This window comes from Lacerta agilis, chromosome 10 (assembly GCF_009819535.1).
Source record: "Lacerta agilis isolate rLacAgi1 chromosome 10, rLacAgi1.pri, whole genome shotgun sequence".
Taxonomy (NCBI): Eukaryota; Metazoa; Chordata; class Lepidosauria; order Squamata; family Lacertidae; genus Lacerta; species Lacerta agilis.
This window is the reverse complement of record NC_046321.1, coordinates 67,300,527-67,320,378: the sequence shown is the minus strand read 5'-3', so window position 1 is coordinate 67,320,378 and position 19,852 is coordinate 67,300,527. Positions and strand designations below refer to the sequence as shown.

At 44.2% G+C, this 19,852-nt stretch overlaps 1 protein-coding gene across 9 annotated transcripts in view; it reads left to right on the top strand.

Annotated features, from left to right (window-relative positions):
• CACNA2D1 (calcium voltage-gated channel auxiliary subunit alpha2delta 1) overlaps positions 1-19,852 on the top strand; it is a 400,043-nt gene that overhangs the window by 97,623 nt on the left and 282,568 nt on the right. For all 9 annotated transcript variants that reach the window (XM_033162979.1, XM_033162986.1, XM_033162984.1 and 6 more), the window contains exon 4: positions 14,332-14,448. In XM_033162979.1, the coding sequence (XP_033018870.1) occupies positions 14,332-14,448 (117 nt within the window). The remainder of the gene's footprint in view (positions 1-14,331; positions 14,449-19,852) is intronic.

Here is a 19,852-nt window from a genome sequence, read left to right as displayed (position 1 = left end):
GGACAAGAAATTTTCCGCACCGGGTACCACCTGACCTTCTTACACCTTTGGGGGAGAGTGTCTTTACTGTCACATCCCCCACCGCCCCACTCGTCACCCACACATTGGGGAAACACCTGTAATAGGGGACCTTCTGTGTGCTTGAGGAACAGGCATAGTCTACCGGGTATGTGTAGCCCTCCAGATGTTTTTGGCTACAACTGTTGGTGGCCCAACTCAGCATGGCCCAAGATCAGGAATGCTGAGAAGTGTTGGTGAAGACATCTGACAGGTGCCACTCTTCCCATGACTCACAGCCTTTATAACACAGGGTTCAAAATCACAGGGAGAACCCTTGCCCACACCACAGGCTCCTCTTACACACCTGGATGCTAGGAATGGCAAGGCCTGTAGGCTCTCTCTGAGAACTTCCATAAAGGGCTTGTCATCATGAGCAGTACAAAGTGGCACAGTCGGCAGCCTGCACTTTATTTCCCCTTAGCCATATAACTTGAAGACAGGTCACAGCTTAAACAACATTCACTTCTGTTAGTGGGTCTGGCTTGGAGGTTCCTGGTGCGAGAGTCACTCACACAAGTACAGAAAGAGTGGGATTCAGATGTTTGAGACCTGGGTTCAAGACCCGCTTTAGCTGTGGTCTCATTGTGTAGCCATTGGCAAGTGGTTATCATCTTCCAGACTTCTCCGTCTGTAAAAAGCAAACTGCCTTTCATAGAGGCAAGCTGAAGAAATTGTGGAGACACCTGAATACCCTGTTATTGACAATAATCATTCAGAAATGGGGCTACTGAAGTGTGAGTGTGTGAAGAAGCTATAGTTTATCTTTGAGGTTATTTCTTTCCCCCCTCTTGAGTCTGTTTTAATTTAAATAATAAAGAAGATGGAATACTTTGAAAACTACTGACATTTTATTTAGACTTCGTGTGTATGAAAAGGAAACTGTGTGGGATGTAATCTTTTCTTGTCTAATCATGTCAAAACTTTAAATTGCTGCAGGGCTGTGGCTCATGTTTCACAAGATATAGACCACAGTAGAATTTGTATCTCAAGCAAATGAGGACAGGGCCTTGCACTTCAGCTTACTGGGGTGTATCTGAAAGTAGCTTCAGACATTTCTACCAGTGTGGAGGAAGCAGGTGTATGACTGACTTGACCATTCTCTTTTCATGCCTTCAATTTAGTTTTTTTTAAAAGTGCTTCCCTTCTAATAACTCAAGAGAATAATTTTACATTTCTTCTGCAATGGGATCTGTGAACTTCCCTGACATCTGGAACACAGGCATCTCACAGCTGCATGATTTCCCATTAGGTGGGAAGCATGAAAGGTGCACAAATCACCCATGGACCTACTTTATATGAACCTGATCCAGAATCCTGTGTGATGTGTTCTATGTTTCCATGGAACATTAGAGGAGCAAGCTTCTCTCTACTTAGTATCCATCTTTCCCATCTCTCTAAATATGTCCCACCATCTCTATTCTTTTGGGTTTATTTCTTCAGATTGACAGCATGTGCCAAGAACACAGTTGTCTATAGAGTTTTGTACATCCATTGTGTCTTGTCTATCAAGCAGCAGGACACAGGGAGAACTGCTTTTCACATATGTAGCCACCAGAAAAAAAAACCCAAGGGAGAAAAAGAGAAATATTGTGTATATGGATATTTTGAAATGGAAAGTATTGTTTTTAGGAAGCACGGTATCAGAAATCTTATTTCTGAGTACTGGTCCACTCCTAAGATGCTCCAGCGTAAGCATGCTTGGAACAGGGAATGCCAGTAGTTATGCCCCTGAAATGTTATAAAATATGGCCCCAGTTTTGCAAGGTGATTATACAGTTTCAAGTACTTTGTCCCTGTCTTGTTCCATGTTCTGATGCAGTAAATTCCTAAGCTGCCACTGTGTGAATTTCATATACGTAATTGTTGTTGTTGTTGTTGTTCAGTCGTTCAGTCGTGTCCGACTCTTCGTGACCCCACGGACCAGGGCACGCCAGGCACTCCTGCCTTCCACTGCCTCCTGCAGTTTGGTCAAACTCATGTTAGTAGCTTCTAGAACACTGTCCAACCATCTCATCCTCTGTCGTCCCCTTCTCCTTGTGCCCTCCATCTTTCCCAACATCAGGGTCTTTTCCAGGGAGTCTTCTCTTCTCATGAGGTGGCCAAAGTATTGGAGCCTCAGCTTCAGGATCTGTCCTTCCAGTCAGCACTCAGGGCTGATTTCCTTAAGAATGGATAGGTTTGATCTTCCTGCAGTCCATGGGACTCTCAAGAGTCTCCTCCAGCACCATAATTCAAAAGCATCAATTCTTCGGTGATCAGCCTTCTTTATGGTCCAGCTCTCACTTCCATACATCACTACTGATGTATTATATACGTAATACAGTGGTCCTTATTCACTAGTCTTACTCTTGGTTTTCTGATATTTCTTCCTGGCAAATAACTGTCTTTATTTTTTTAAATTGTGGGAGGAGAATGTCATTTTAACACATTGTTAGTGTGCACAAAAATGCACTAAGGGTTGTAAGGAAGCCATGATTTCTGTCCTACCATGGTTTTGTTACAGTAAGCATTGTTTCTGTTCTGTTACAATTTGGCTTCTGCTAAAAGCTACATTTTTAATCTTGCTATCTGCTGCAGCTGAATCTTACATACAGGTACTTAATTATGTCATTAATTTCAATGCATTTCAACAGAAGGGAGGCATCAAAAACAATGCATTAAATAACACAGTTATTTGTGCAATATCTGAGGCCTAAAATAACCAGTAATGAATAGCACTTGCATTTGCTTGGATGGTTTCCATTCCTCACTTCTGACAAACAAGCAGATTGTGGGAATTTCTGCTCCTGTTCCTGACAGAATTCTCTACCATCCCAACTTTACTTGTTCTTCAAGTTTCAGCCACCTCCTGAAAGCAGAATCTCAGAGGGGCAGCTCACTTGCAATTACCAAAGCCATTACTAGATGTGCCAGGAGATGGGCTGGGGCAACTGAAGAAAACACTCCCTGCTTCAGAAGCTAGTTCAAGTTAGGCTGTTGTAAAGTATATTAAATACAACAGGAGGAAAATAATTGTCAGTTTGTATGTGGCACAGGCAGTGGCCTCTTGTCTGGTTACAAAAACACAATAATCACCTCTATTTTCATCTGTGGCATATGTTCGAGGATACATAATTCTTGTGTTTTTAGTACAAAAGTTACACCATGTGCACTGGATTTCCAGAGCGGCATGACTACGTGTAAACTCCTGCAGGAAGAGCATGTTTTTAATGGCTTCTTAAAGATTAAGCCTTATTATGACAGAAGCCCTTGGGACTATAGTAGTGGACTGAGTACATTAAAATTTGTGCCGTTAAAAATAGTCTTTAAAGAGGCATGGTGAGTTTTGGTGTTAATGTCTAAAGCTGTGTAAACCATAATGCAAGCCAGCCTGGCCAGGATAGCTTCCTGGGAGCATTGTGCGAATCTTAGACTGTACAGGGCATATTAGTCAGTAAAGCGGAAGGCCTTCAGTTATATCTACCATCATATTTTTAAGAAGCGTATGTTTCTACTAGTATACTGGGGCAGCCTTAGCATGAGGCGAAGTGAGGCAACTGCCTCAGGAGGCCAATGCCAAAAGGAAGACGTAGGCAAACTTGGCCCTCCATATGTTTTGGGACTACAACTCCCATCATCCCTAACCACTGGTCCTGTTAGCTAGGGATGGTGGGAGTTGTAGTCCCAAAACATCTGGAGGGCCAAGTTTACCTATGCCTGCCAAAAGGCATGGAGGCAGCAGTGAGATGTCAAAGGACAGAGCCACACCTCCTTAAGTTAGCTTGCTCTCCCACCACCAGTGTTGAAGTAAGAGTCAGTTGCCATACTGGACAGCTTCTATATGTGGAAAGGTAGGAGCGCCATTTTGTCTCTTGCCTCAAGAAGCAAAATATTTGGAGCCACTCCTGTAACAGCCTAACATTTCAGCAACGTTTAATTTTTTAATTTTTTAAACGTATTTATTTAACGATGAAACACAAGAAAACAATTTTTTTTAAAACAGTACACCATGTGATACTTTAAAGTTTCAGATTTGACGGAGATGTTTAAAACTCATGGGTGCTATTTAACAAAGAGTAGAGCCACTGAAATTAATGACCATGACCCAGTTAGGCCCATTAATTGCAATAAGTTTTCTTCAGGTAAATAAATTTCTTCAGGTAAATAAATATTAGTTAGATACCCCTCAATGCCCTTAATAAGCTTTTTTTTTATTTCCTCACCCCAACCAATCATGACATGTTTTGAAGGGGTGTGTGTGTGTTACTGTCTCATTTTATCTGTTCACTGGCACACAAAATCATCCTCATTTGTTGTTGTTCAGTCGCTCAATCGTGTCCGACTCTTCGTGACCCCATGGACCAGAGCATGCTATCTTAATGTTTGGTCAGCTTTTTGGCTTGTGCGTTATTTCAGACTTGGTTATGCCATTCTTGCATTCATATTTTTTTTGCGATGGGTTACAGGGGAGAAGCAAAGCAAAAGTTGTGTATCTCTGTATTGTTTGAAATTTTTATTTTAACTCCATTAAGCATCACAAGTAGGGAAAATAAATCAATGACACCTCAGACCCTATGGAAGCTTTATGTGAAACATTAAGAGGTACCACTGTATATGTGTTCTTGTTATGTGGCTCATCTGCCTCTCTCTTAATTCATACAAAAACGTCCCAATTCCCCATAGTAGCCTTAAGAGCAAGTGAGGTAATTGGCTCTTTGTGAGAGATGTGTAAAATGTGTCTTTGAAGACACAGTGGAGTAGAAGGACGTGCTGTTTGGCAGCCTTCTTAACTCTTTGCACATTAGGCAGACACTTTTGCATTGTGTGCAGCTTTGTATCAACATGCAGAAAATATTACAGGCCATTAACTTTGAATAAACATGCAGCATATGAAGAACAGTAAGGGAATAACAACAATGGCACTGTCTCTCCTGAGTTGGAAGCATCCTTGTATATTGACATAAAATTATTATGGCCTTAGAGAATGGATTTATCGATGTGGGAGGATTTTACCATCAACCCGAAGAGCTTTTAGCAAAATAGCAAACTAATTGAAAAACTTACATAAAGGCTTTGTTAATTTGTATGCTTTTGGTAAAAATTACCACACTGCTACCAGTGAGTTCTTTATACTCTAGACCATAGAAGCTGCTGAAAAATAACAAATTTTGATACCCTTTGACTACTGTGTATGAAGCATAAGAATGGAACACATTTAGTTATTTAAAATATTTTCATCCAAAAGAACTTTAATTCATACGAATTTTCAAGGTGACCAACAACAGTTTCAATATAAGCATTTGAGTCTAAAAAAAATTCAGTGAAATATCCAGATTTAAGAAGCATCACTGAGTTGAGCAGCAAAACAGACAATACTATAACTAGGATTAAAACAGTCAGCTGTCCCAAGCTGAAGACCTGGCACATTAGAATTGTTTTTATCAGCTGATGGCACACCATTGAAGAACAAATCATCTGGGCTTTCAGGACAAAGTCTGGTTGCTGCAACAGGGAAAAGTCCTTTCCAATGAGTTCTCCAACCACACTTTTTTTTGGTGGTGGTACACTGTTTTGGATAGTGTTGATATTGGGTCATAAAACCTTTGACCCAAGTAGTGCTGCTGGCCGGCACTGCAATCAATCACCTTTACGATCGTCTCCGACATCAATGGCGCCCAGGCACACTTCTGCTTCGCCCTTAGCGTTCTCCAGTTGCAGAGTTAAGCACAGCGTCACGATGGCTTTTTAGGTCTGCTTCTCCGTGGCGTCGTGAAATAACTTGACAGACGCCAGTGCTACTAAACTAAACTAGACTTTATTTAGTAGCACACACACACAAGTCCTCCAGACTTGAGCTGCATGCTTGCAGCAAACTAACATTCAGCAGTAACACAAAGCAATAAGGCAGAATGAATGCAGAGAAAGGGAAAGTGAAACCAAACCTCCCCTTTTCTAGACAAAGGAAAATGCCCGTATCACAGTGGGCAAGGCTAAACTCCCAGGATCAGAACGCCTCTTGCATCATTAACTCTATGATGCCCAGAAAACCTGACACCCCCTCTCGTTCGCAATCCTGGGTAAACATATATGCATTTCATTCAACATTTAACCCATCACAGAAACCTTCGTGTTTCTGGAAACTCAAGGGCTTTGTGAATCCATCGGCAAGATTCATTTCGCTAGGACAATATTTCAGCGTGACCACATTTGTCCTAACGCTCTCATGCACGTTTTTGAACCGAATATCCAGGTGTTTGGTTCGTGCGTTGAATTGACCGGATTCAGCCAACTTCAAGCATGGCTGGTTATTCTCCCATATGGTGATGGGTAGGTAACACTTCTCACACACTTCCTGTACTAGGCACTAAGTTCTTTCTCCATTGCTTGTTGCCACTTGCTGGATTCTGCCTGAGGTAATCTCTGCACCTCAGCGAAACTTTCCGGTTCGCAGTGAGCAAAACCAGCCCAAACATTAGTGGCTTGGAACCTGTCAGGAGGTTTCCCCTTTGTAGTGCGCTTGGAACGCCGTGGCACCACCGGTGACTCGCCCCCTGACCCAGACGTGCTAGACTCAGCCTGGGAGTCCCTGGCGCCTGGTGAACCACCAAGCGACCTACTGCGCTTGCTATGTCCCCCTGGACTGGGTTTCCCTGTTGGAGACCTTGGAGACCTACCTCGCTTGCCTCTCCTAGCTACTTCTGGAGATGTGGGTGCACTCCTTGGTTCTGTCTTCACCTGTCTCTTTGGGATTGCCCCCTCTGACACTGCACCCTGGTCGTGTTCGGGAATGCGGCCCGAAACACCAGCAGGTTGACCACCTTCTGCACCACTAGCAGGTGTAACTGGCGGATCTTCATAATCAAGATCGCTGAACGGATCTGTGAGCACCTCAGGATTTCCGTGAATCCTTTTCCAGCCTTGTTGCTCACAAAACTCAGCGCTCCTGCTGATTATGACTCGTGAACGATCGCCATTTGGGAAAGCAAATCTCCATGCTTTCGAACCTGTCTCGTAGCCACAGAAAATCAACTTTTGTGACCTTGGACTGCCCTTTCTACGTAAATGTTTGGGGATAAGAACCCAAGCTTCTGCCCCGAAGGTCCGAAAATAGTGGACCTTGGGCTTCTTTCCATAAAGTAGAAAGTAGGGCGTGGTCCCTATCACGGAACTGTATGTCCTGTTAAGAGTGTGGCAGACAGTTCTCCAGGCTTCAGCCCAATAGCATCTTGGCAAGCCTGAATCAAACAAGAGAGCATCTACTGCCTCCTGCATTGTTCTATTCCTCCTCTCAGAAACACCATTCTCTTGAGGAGAATAAGGAGCAGTTTTTCTATGCTTGATACCTTTGGCACGAAAGAAATCCTGCAGCTTAGATGCAGTAAATTCTGTGCCTCGGTCTGTCTGAAACGCTTTCACGCGGGTTCCAAATTCCACCTCTACTGCTTTCACCCATTCTATAATCTCCTTCGCTGTTTGCCCCTTGTCTTTGAGCGTGAAAATCCAACCTGCTCGACTAAAATCATCAGTGAGACAAAGAACATAACGAGAATTACCCATGCTTGGCACCCCCATCGGACCACAGAGATCCGCATGCACAAGCTCGAAAGCTTGCTTGGTCACCCTATCAGACGATGGGTAGCTGCAAGAATGCACTTTGGCTCTTTTACAAGCTCTACAGTCTAGAAACTTGGAGCACTCCTTCACTTTACAACCATCAGTGCACTCTACCTGCTTGCGCACGTATTTCCAATTCACGTGCGAGAATCTGCGGTGCCATAAATGCAAACACTGATCATGCGTGGGTAAGTTGGCATACTGAGCTTGAGTCTCCTCAGAGATGCCATTACTTGTTTCAGCACCCTGCGCCCTCTCTGTGGCGCTGTTGTCAGTTTCCAGCATATACACCCCATCATGGCCTTTCACCTGGACCAATTGTTTCCCATCTTTGGAGATGGTGCATACCTGGTTCCCAAAACTGACCAGATAACCTGCATTGTCTAAAGCTGAAACAGAAAGTAAACCAAATTTCATACCATCTAAAACATACACATCAATATCATCATTAAGACAAGGCATGAACATAACACCAGTTTTGGTAACAGGTCTTGTGGTTGAATCAGCCAGAGTGACTGCAGTTGCATCTTGGATCGGCCTGCAGTTCCGCAACTGGCTGCTAGGTGGCGCTAGATGTCTCCCCGCACCACTGTCTATTAACCAACGCAGCTTGGGGGTAGCAACTGTCTTTCCAACCAAAGCATATGCAGCTGCTTTGCAGTGGGCTCCAGCCCCTCCTCTGCTTGCTCTGGAAGGTCCTCTTCTCCCACGACGTGGTCTTCCTTTCATCTCCCGGTTGCCATGGAAACCATCTTTGAAGTCAGCCTGATCGCAGTCTGCCTGAAGATGGTTATCAGAATTGCACAGATAACAGCGCTTAGCTGCAAAAGCTTTAACAGAGCTCTCAGCGTTTTCTCCACTCCTGGGCTTAGGCAAAAAGCAACCCCCCTTAACAGCTTTCCCTTTCTCTCTCTGCCTCCGGTCCTGTTCGTCCTGCAGCCTCCCAGTAACATAGTCCAGATTCAACTGGCTTGCAGGCATGGACTCCAGCGTTAGGGAAAGAGTCTCATAACTGGGGTCTAGTGAGCTCAAAAGGATATAGACCTTTTGTTCCTCTGAAAAAGGAACATTCAGCTGTCTCAACTTGTTGAAGAGTGCCAGCATTTTGGCCACATGTTGACGCACACAGCCTCCTTCTTGCAAACGTAACTCAAACAGCTGTCTAGTTGTATGAAGTTTGGCACCAGCTGACGTTCTTTGAAATACACGCTTAAGACACTCCCAAATTTGGTGGGCATTAGTGGCAGCGTCTATGTGCACCATCAGCTCTTCCTCTATGCCCATGACTATGTGAGCAGTAGCCCTCTGGTCTTTCTTAAGTGCTGCAGCAGCTTCAGCAGCAGGGGCTTGAACTGGTGGGCTCTGAGTACAAGTCCAAAGATCTTTAGCAATCAGAAATATCTCCATTTTCTTGGCCCAATCTTGCCAGTTTCTCCCATCCAACCTTGGAAAAGGTGGCACGAAACTCTCATGGGACTGCGCCATCTCCCCCCTGGGGCTTGAGGTAACTCACGTGGCTGCAAACTCAGCAATCGCCTCTCAGCTCCCAGCTCCGGAAAACGGCTTCTCTTCACCAGCGAGGTTTCCCTGCTTTGTGCCTCAAAAGCATGGCACAAAACAGTCCTCCAGCTGGGCTATCGGCTGCCGGCCCCGCAGACATGCAGACCTCCCGTCCTGGCAATCAATCTCCTCAGGACGCCTCGCCATCAAAGCGTAGCTTCTTGGCAATAAAGCAATTAAGCCATTAAGCCATAACCTGTTTTGGATAGTGTTGATATTGGGTCATAAAACCTTTGACCCAAGTAGTGCTGCTGGCCGGCACTGCAATCAATCACCTTTACGATCGTCTCCGACATCAATGGCGCCCAGGCACACTTCTGCTTCGCCCTTAGCGTTCTCCAGTTGCAGAGTTAAGCACAGCGTCACGATGGCTTTTTAGGTCTGCTTCTCCGTGGCGTCGTGAAATAACTTGACAGACGCCAGTGCTACTAAACTAAACTAGACTTTATTTAGTAGCACACACACACAAGTCCTCCAGACTTGAGCTGCATGCTTGCAGCAAACTAACATTCAGCAGTAACACAAAGCAATAAGGCAGAATGAATGCAGAGAAAGGGAAAGTGAAACCAAACCTCCCCTTTTCTAGACAAAGGAAAATGCCCGTATCACAGTGGGCAAGGCTAAACTCCCAGGATCAGAACGCCTCTTGCATCATTAACTCTATGATGCCCAGAAAACCTGACATACACAAAGGGCCTCCCCCTCCCTGATGATCCTTGAGATGCTGGGCAGGATCATGCAGGAGAAATACTGTATATCCTTTGTAAAGTATCCTAGTCACAAACTGTTTAGGGATTTAAAGGCAAAATGGAACTTCAAAACAAATTGGGAGCCATTGGCGCTGGTGCAGAATTATGGTCAAATGGTTAAAAAGAACAATCCAGTTGAGGCTACCTTCTCCAGCAAAGGGCACAACCAAAGGTGTGCAGAATCACTCCAGAGCCATAAACAAGGAAAGCCCCAAACAGTGCAGCTGAATCAGATTTCCTAGTTGACAAATGTACTTCTTTCCTGTCTGGATTAAGTCTCAGCTTGCTCACCTGCAAACTGTCCTTCACTGACCCCAGCAAATAGGTTATGACCTTCACTGCTTCTCTGGAATCTAATGAAAAGGAGAAACAGATGTTGGTATCACCAATATATCAATGTCACTCATACCCCTATCCAAACTCTACCATTAGAAGAAGAAGAGAAGAGTTTGGATTTGATATCCCGCTTTATCACTACCCGAAGGAGTCTCCAAGCGGCTAACATTCTCATTTTCCTTCCTCCCCCACAACAAACACTCTGTGAGGTGAGGGGGGCTGAGGGACTTCAAAGAAGCGTGACTAGCCCAAGGTCACCCAGCAGCTGCATGTGGAGGAGCGGAGACGCGAACCCGGTTCCCCAGATTACGAGTCTACCGCTCTTAACCACTACACCACACTGGCTCTCAGGAGACAGAATGCTGGCTTGGTGCCACAGAATTGCCCTCCTGATGCTGGTGTCACTGTTGCTTCCTGGGATGGTGTGGAAATGGGGCAGGGCCAATGCAGTGCTCCTGCTGGTGCAATCATTCAGCCCTGACCTTGCTGTCACCTGCCCTAACCTCATCCTGGTAAGTGTCAGTGATGCCAACACTGTAGATGTTGAATAATATTGGGACAGGGTGGAGCACTATGGCTCCCAGAAGCCAATGGTCATGGAGCTGAACAGTATTGGTACAACCTTTACCTAGGAAAGACAGGAGCCAGCACATAATGGTTCCTCCTGGCTGCATGCTGCCCAGGTGTTTCACAAGGTTACCATGGTTGATAATATTGAAAGGGTCATACTGCCTAGCTACTGGTATAGGCCATCTACCAGGGCAACCAAGACCATCTCATGCCTCAGTTGCACTCTACATTTAAAGCAGTGTCAAGTCACTTTAAATGGGCATGGTTTCCCCAAAAGAATTTTGGAAGCTGTCATTTTTTTTAATGGTGCCGAGAATTGTTAGGAGATACCTATTCCAACCACAGCTACGGTTCTCAGAATGGTTTCACAGCCAATCCCTCGCCTCAGGTTACTCAGGGGACTGTAGCTCTGTGAGGGGAATCAATTTGTTTTTAAATTGCATATATCCAAGCTGGACTAGGCTTGTTTAACTGCTTTTAATACTGCAATTTAAATGGCTGAAAGGTGTGCAGTAAAGTTATTAACAAACATACAAACACACACACACACACACACACACACACGTAATAAATCTTTAATAGGTCAAAGACCAGCAAAAACAAACAAACAAGCAAGCAAGCAAACAAACAAACAAACAAACAAACAAACAAACAAACAAACAAACTGTGTTCTCAGAATGGAGATTTTTTAAAAACAAAAGTTGTCCTAGGGTGGAGGAAGGATATTTGTGCCTGATCTGAGGTGTCAGTCTGGGGGTCTTATTTTTTTTTTAAAAAAACCCAATAAAAAGCAAATATTGCTATTCACAGAAGTGTCCAACCACAGAAACATCAAGCAGGGAAATTGGCAATGTGGTGTTAATCCTTGGCATGGAAATGTGCAGAAGGCAAAAAAAATCTACTTTTCATGTGTATTGAAATGACAAAAAGAGAAAACATTGGCAGATCACTGGCAAAGCCAGTTAAAGGTAGGATGAGCTGGGGATGTCATTAGCAAAAAACAAATTAAAAAATAAAATGCTTAGTCTTGTTTAAGGTTGATTGGCTTTTTATGCTCCAGTAACATAGTGCACATTTGACAACCTTAATTTCTAATGACAGTTGTTATTGAACAAACAGATCCACTGAATGTGCTGAAAAAAATGTGCTGTAGGTATTAGGTAGGTAGGACTGTCTTGCTAGAGTGGTGCATGCTCTGGTTATCTCTCACTTGGACTACTGCAATGCGCTCTACATGGGGCTACCTTTGAAGGTGACCCGGAAACTACAACTAATCCAGAATGCGGCAGCTAGACTGGTGACTGGGAGCGGCCGCCGAGACCACATAACACCGGCCTTGAAAGACCTACATTGGCTCCCAGTACGTTTCTGAGCACGATTCAAAGTGTTGGAGCTGACCTTTAAAGCCCTAAATGGCCTCAGTCCAGTATACCTGAAGGAGCGTCTCCACCCCCATCATTCTGAGGTCCAGTGCCGAGGGCCTTCTGGCAGTTCCCACTGCGAGAAGTGAGGTTACAGAGAACCCAGACAGAGGGCCTTCTCGGTAGTGGCACCCGCCCTGTGGAATGCCCTCCCACCAGATGTCAAAGATAACAACTACCAGACTTTTAGAAGACATCTGAAAGCAGCCCTGTTTAGGGAAGCTTTTAATGTTTGATGGACTACTGTATTTTAATATTTTATTGGAAGCCACCCAGAGTGGCTGGGGAAACCCAGCCAGATGGGTGGGGTATAAATAATAATAATAATAATAATAATAATAATAATAATTATTATTATTATTATTAGTGGTAGGTCACTTGCTTAGTATGCAGAAGATCACAGGTTCAACCCTCAACACCTCCAGTTAAAAGGATCAAGTAGCAGGTGGGGTGGAAGACCCCTGTCTGAGATGCTGGGAAACCACTGCCAGTCAGGGCTAGATTGACAAGTCTTAGTGAAATAATAGGAAAGCTTGGAGCTTCTTTTTGGGTTTGTTGACAGTTTCCAAACCACAATAGGTTTTTCGCTTATTTGTGGAAATATTGTGTGTCAGAAGCTGCTGGAAGTTGGCCAGTGAATTAGGCCTGTGTCTATGCTGCCTGAGTTTACTTCCCTTAAGACAATGTGACACCCACTAAGCGGGGGCATAATGTTTGTGTAAACTCAGGCCATCTGTTGAATTGATAAATGCATTTTTCTTATTTACTTACTTAGCCTTGAGGTATCTGCTTTCATAGACTGTAGTGCACATCCTCTTGAGGTCAGAAGTAAAACTGTTGATTGTAATTAATTTGGAGACTTACCTTTTTTATCTTGTGTGCAGGTTTCTGGGGGCATTTGTTCATTTTATTCCTAATTAGCCAGCTCTTTCTATCCATCTTAGGTGGCATCTTCCCGCATATCTCTCCTAACAGCATAGGTCTATGAAAGGAGCAAAGAAATAGTTTCCTAACAAAGAGATTATTTTTACCATAGCATAACGCCACTATGGATGAAATATCACTAACAGGCTTTGTGTCATCTCATTCTACCTTCTGGTGGCCTGCTGGATGTTGTTGGGGTACCATCAGCCCAGGTCAGCATAGCCCATGGGCAGGGCTTAGGGCAGTTGTAGTCCAGCAACATCAGAAACAAAGAAAGCTCAGACCGTTGGTCCATCTTAGCTCAGTATTGTTTACATTGACTAGTAGTGGCTCTCTAGAATTTCAGACAGGGGTCTCTTCTGGTCCTATCTTTAGGTGCTGGGAATTTAAACTGGAACCTTCATGCAAAACAGATGCCCTACCACTTTGGGGGAGGGCACAGGTTTCCAACTCCTGGGTCTACAGGGAAGGAGCCTATATATGTTCATGCATGGGTGCCAGGAGTGGGGCTAGTCAGCATAAATGAGGTCAGGGCTGAGACTAGTTGGTGTGGCCCTGCTCCTATGTTGGTAGAATGCATGAGCAGTTCGGCTGAGGAGGGCTTTAGTTTTGAGTCATTAAGTGTTGGGCGATCAAAGTACATACCGTACATGCATTTCTCCATTTCAGGTGCCCACCAGAAAAGTGAAAATATAAATAATGTAACCCACAGGAGGAGTATTAACAAACCAAGGTGATTAAGTCCTCTGTATTGAAACTAGTGTACGAAACTATTAATGGCAAACATCTGCATCCTTGGAGACATGCAAAGTGGCCCTACATTGGGTGTTGTTATTTAGCATTAAGAGCTTCACAGTTAAGTACACATGAGTTCAGGCATCTCTAGGATGTAAAAAGCAAAACCAATGAGATGTAACATCAAAGTGTGCCTCTCTGTCTTACAACTTTTACCAAGTACCAGATGTTTTACAACACCTTGATTCTAATAGGACCACCAGTGTCAGATGAAAATTGCTTGTGGGTGGGGGAGAGGTTCAGCTTATGTGCCATGAATTTTCTATTGTTCATGCTTAGCCTCATAACGGTGCCTGACTGCCTCTTTTTCTGTCCTTGTTCAGATATACCTGCGAAACACAGACTTATATACCGTGGAGGCCAACAATGCACGGCAGCTGGTAGAAAGTGCAGCCCGAGAAATCGAAAAACTCCTGAGTAACAGATCAACAGCATTGGTGGTTTGTATAGACTGGTTATTTTCTTATTTATATTTCTGAATTGCTGTTCAATGTAACTTTCCCACATTGAGTCTTCATGTTCAGTTGATGAAGAATGACTGTTGTTTGTTTTCCCCCCTGTGAAATCTTGAGCAGTGTTATCCTGAGGTGTATAAGATGGGATATAGGCAGAGTGATGACTTGGGACGTTATGATGGAAAATCCACTTCTTAGTTGGCTAGCAGAGGGCAGATGCGTAGGCTGTTGATTGACGGACTGGGGACCATTTGCCAGATGGCAAACAGGAGTATAAAGAGGTTGTTTGGTACTCTTACATTGACGCTTGTGACATGGGTATATTTTATGCTAATCAAAAACCTCAAAAACCTGTTGAAAAGACACACAACACTACAAAATAACTTGTATTGCATAAATACACATTGGCGCAATGACAGACTGTGGGTGAGAATCACAAGCAGTGTGAGACTTGCTCATGAACAAAAACAGAACCAGCCACCCCATGCTAACAATGGGGATGGTTTATCAAAGGATGCCATGGGAGTAAAGGGTTACTACAGCCCACATTTGATTTGGGACCCCATGGCTGCTATTAATCAATTTTCTTTAAAATCACACAGGATTTCTCTCACTCCACTGCAGCAGCCACACTAAAACCTATGCAGCTGTTTGAAGTAGGTTTGGCCACCCATCGCCTTTCAGATGTGGATTGTTTAATGAACTCTGGGTGGGAATTTTGAAATGATCTGAAACACCCTCAATAAAATATGCTCACTGGGATTATACCTTCTAAAATGAATTGTCTTGTGATCTTTGATTGTGGCAGGAAATGCCTATGCAAGATATGCAGACTCCTAGACCAACTTTTCTTGGACTCGTGAGTCTAAGTGCCTGTTTGAATGTCACCTGTAGGTCACAAAGCTCTTAGGAAAGTGGCAATGGAGCCAAGTGTAAGTGTGTGGATCCTGCAGGATTCTGCTTTCACCATGAACACTGGCGGAGGAAGAGGGGGTGGGGGAGTGCATCGCCCCCGGCACCACGATCCCGGTGGGGTGCCATCACGGCTGCCCCCCCCCGTGCTGGGCATCACGCCCCCAGGATGCAGGCCACGCCCACGCCTGCTCTCCGCCCCCTGTGCCAGAGCATGAAGCTCCACCACTGACCATGAATGTTGTAACTAGAAATCAAGAGACGTAGATCTCTATGCACCAGTCTGATTCTTTCCCCTTAAGTCATAATCCATTACTAGCTCTGAGCAGTCAGACTGGACTTTGTGTGGCGATGGAGTAAACTCCACTGGTCAGGCTCAGAATTTTAGAAATCCAGATTCTTCCTGCCCCGATTCAAAAAGAAGCTTATTGTTATTCTTACCTGCCTTCTGAGCTAAGTCAATGCCTGCCATGCCTCCAGTCACGTCATTGGGAGGATCCTGGGTCCCTTCCAGAGACTGTCCAAAGTCTGGCTCTCTCCTACACACAACTTATCTGGCTTGCTGCTCCGGTGGCAATGGTGGAATGGAGCAAGGAAGGGAAGTCTTTCTGTCTGTGGTCTTCTCATATCTGGTGCCTGGTGCCAGGGTCTGCGAGGGAACTTCCTTCTTTCACTTTTGTTGGAGCACCACTGAAAGTAAATGGATGCATGTGGTGGGGAGGTTTGGAGGACTTACCTGCATCTTAGCCTAAAATTCAACTAAAAGAATTTCTGGGGCCATAAGGACCATCTTGGATTCCACCAAGCATTACAGCCACCAAGACTCTTACTTCTGAGTCAGGAAACTCTGCTGCATCATTAATGGTGTCCCCTTGTTTAGGTGCTCATATGGCACAGTACACTGCTATGTCCTGAAGTCTTCAAAACCCTGTTGTTTTGCTCCCTGCTGGCTGCACATTCTTGTAAACTAATATTCCTTAATTTCTGATTTGGGAGCCTCTGTGGTCACTCTATTAAGAGTGTTTTGTTTCTCATTCTGCTGTGGTCCACTCTATTAAGGCATGTTGTGCTTCCTGCATCTGATTTGCCAGCTGATTTCTTTATCATTACTAGACTTTATCGTTTCTCGATGTGCTGCCCTCCCCTGGGGTACTTTGTTGTGCTTGTGATGCTCTCTTGTTATCTTCTGAACCCGAGTAGGTTCTTACAAGCTTCCTACCTGTATTTGTGTCTTTTAGGAGCTCCCTGCTTGCCTTACTGATTTTTCTAAGTGGCCATTGAGTGGTGCACAGGTGTTCATATTTGAAATCCAGGCATGTGTGTATCTACGGCTTCACCGTTGTCTCCTAAAGACTGGAATGACATGGCATGCTATTGTAACCATCACTAATCACTACATTGGGTATTATTGCTGGGAGCTGAAATGTCTCAAAGTGTTAATTAAGGGCAGAGTCCTAGAGGAGACATGATGCAAGAGAAGAACATGGCCTGTAGTGTTGCCCTGAGGAAGATGTCAGTGAGTGACATCAACAGTTCATGCGCTAGCATAGCCAAGGGAATTGGCAGAGTAAATTATACTCCCTAGGCATTGCACAGAGACAAAGCCTGAGAATGATGAAAATAAACAAATATGAATGTTGATGACTTTCCCTAAATATAAAAGTAGTGGATTGCTTTATCAGGTTACAAAGAAAGAATTCAAATGAAAAGCAGTGCTTCCACAGTCAGCTATGCATATATATCCCTGTTCTCAGCAAGTGTAATTCATATGATCAGTTTAGTCCACCATCATAGTACCCAAAGCTCAGGAAATTCTTTGTTTCAGAGTTACCGTGCTTGTTTCTGCTTAATAATGTTAAATGAAATTCAATTTCATTGCAGTACCTATTGCTCTGGTCACTTTATTTTCAGAACAACTAGCTAGTTTCAGAAACTGGGACTGGCTCACTGGTAAGGAGAAGGGTCAGAACTCAATGGCAAAAGGTTGAATAAACCTACCCAGTCACTCAGGTCATCTGCAGAGACCTGAGTGGACGGGGCCTTTTCAGTAGCAGCATTGAATTCCCACCCCAGACGAACTTGTCTTGTTCTGTCCCAGTTATCTTTTAGATTGTTCTGTTCTGGAGTTGTGGTGTCCTGCCTGCTAGGTTTTGGGGGCTGAGTTCTTGTGGGTTATTGGTGCTGCACATGCAGCTGCTGCTTAGATTGTGTTTGCTTTGATCTATGATATTACTTTTATTGCGGTACTTTAAATTGTGCTGTAGGTCTGCTGTGATGAGTGCGGTGGAACAAAAGGCAGGGTGTACATATTTTAAATAAATAATTCCAGTTAGAGTGGGTTTTAAGGCAGCAGTAGAGGAAAAAAGAATTCTAGAATTGTAAAGGGACCCTGAGGGTCATCGAGTCCAACCCCCTGCAATGCAAGGAATCTCAAGCAAAGCATCCATGACAGATGGCATAAGAGCTGCTGACAGCTGGCCATGGTTGGGGAACCTGTGGCCTTCTGGATGTTGGACTCCAGCTCCCATCAGCCCCAACCAGCATGGCCAGTGTTCTGGAATGATGGGAGCTTGAGTCCAGCACCATCTGGAAGGTCACAGATTTCCCCATCTTTGGAAGGCAAGTATATCTAATCTAAGTCTAATTCAGACTGTATCATACGACTCTTCTGCTTTTTGTAAACATAAACAGACAAATGAAATAGAATTAAAAAAAACAGTCCTTTGTTAGCCAGGTTGGGATTTCTCTTTTATTTCACAGTTAATGAACCCTCAACTCAGCTGGTTGATTTGCATATGGAAATGCTCATGCAAAAATCAGCTTGAATGAGCAATGGAGCATCTGAAATGGGGGCAACATGGAAGATTAAATATCACCTTCAGGTAGTAGAGGCAGTTTTAGGGCAATGTGAGCAGTCAGGGTGGATTTGATTTAAATCAAACTGATTTAAATCATGATTTAAATCAAACTGATTTAAATCACGATTTAAATCACTAGTCAGTAAGGCTCAGGGTGGATTTAAATTTTAAAAAATCCGATTTAAATTTTAAAAAATCCACCCTGGGCTTTACTGACTAGTGATTTAAATCAGTTTGATTTAAATCAAATCCACCCTGTGAGCAGTGCAGTCATACTGGGTGCCCAGCTGAGGAGGGCGCTTCTCACAGCCTGGTAAGAGCTTGCCCGGTTTCAGGAAGGAGGTGAGAGGATCCTAGAGTCCTCCTTCCTCCTTCCCAAAGCTAGGCAAGTGCTTGCTGGGTTTTAGGAAGGAGGTAAGAGAGCTCTAGGACCCTTCCAGAGCCTTGCACCTCCTTCCAAAAGCCCAGCTTAAGCGGCATCAAATGGCCCTGCACACTGTGGCGTATTACCAAGGTCCACCCCTGGTAGGAGGTGTTGCAGAACCAGAAGTCTCTGCTCACAGAAGCTAATCTGAGAAAGCTAGGCTCAAGGTAGCCACAAATTTTGGATGGTCGCCAAGGCCAGTTGTGTTGGCCAGGACTGATGGGAGTTGGAGTCCTATAACATGGGTTTTGCATCCCTGAGTTATGGCCTCAAAGGGCACCCTCAGCATCTGCTCATGAGCTTTGTATCTCATCTACCATAGAGGCCTCACCTGGAAGGTAGCTAGTTCATGGCAAACACTTGGTGACATTCAGATGAAAGACTGCTTTTTGTTTATTAAAATAAAATGTGGTATCTATCTGTAATCTCTTACACAACGAACCAAACTGAAGATTGGAGAAACTGAACACATGCTTTGAACATTAATGAACCCCCCCCTTTTTTGCTCAAATTGAGAGTAAGATCATGGGATGTACAGCAGTTGTCAAAGACAGCCGTGAAGCCATGGCCCCAGTCACAGAGGATTAACATAGGTGAGTCATGGCTTTCATTTTAATTATGTTAACTGCAGTGAAAAACAGTAAATTGGTACTTCAGTGCCCTGACCTGCTGGGAGCTTTGCACAAGGGCATAGATGGAGTTCCCAGATGTGGGAAAGCAGGATTGCACTCTCAAAGCTATCAAACTGGAGGATTTAGCCAAGGTCAGAGGGAAATTCCAGCATCCTGTTTAGTGGTTCAGAGCCACTCTTTGCCTTGTTAAAAGTATCCTCTTTAGCCTGTTTTCACAATGAAATATTTTAAGTGGCTTACAAGAATAAAGGACAATCCATAAATGCTAGATTCACATATATGCCCCAAAGAGAGGTGTAGAGCCTACAAGGCTACTATTAATGTTCTTCTGGGAGCAATAAAACACATGTGAAGCAAAATTGAAGAAGTAGAAGTGACAGAGGTTGTATTCTCTACTCTTCTGAATGCTTCTGTTTTTGTGTTTTTATGGATATGACATATCTGCGACTTCCAAGATTGCAACCGTATCTTTCAAAGGTTACACAAGATGCAGCTCTTACTCTCAGTCTGGGAAGCACAGTTCCAAGATTTAACAGATCATATGTCAATAATAGGAACGCTGA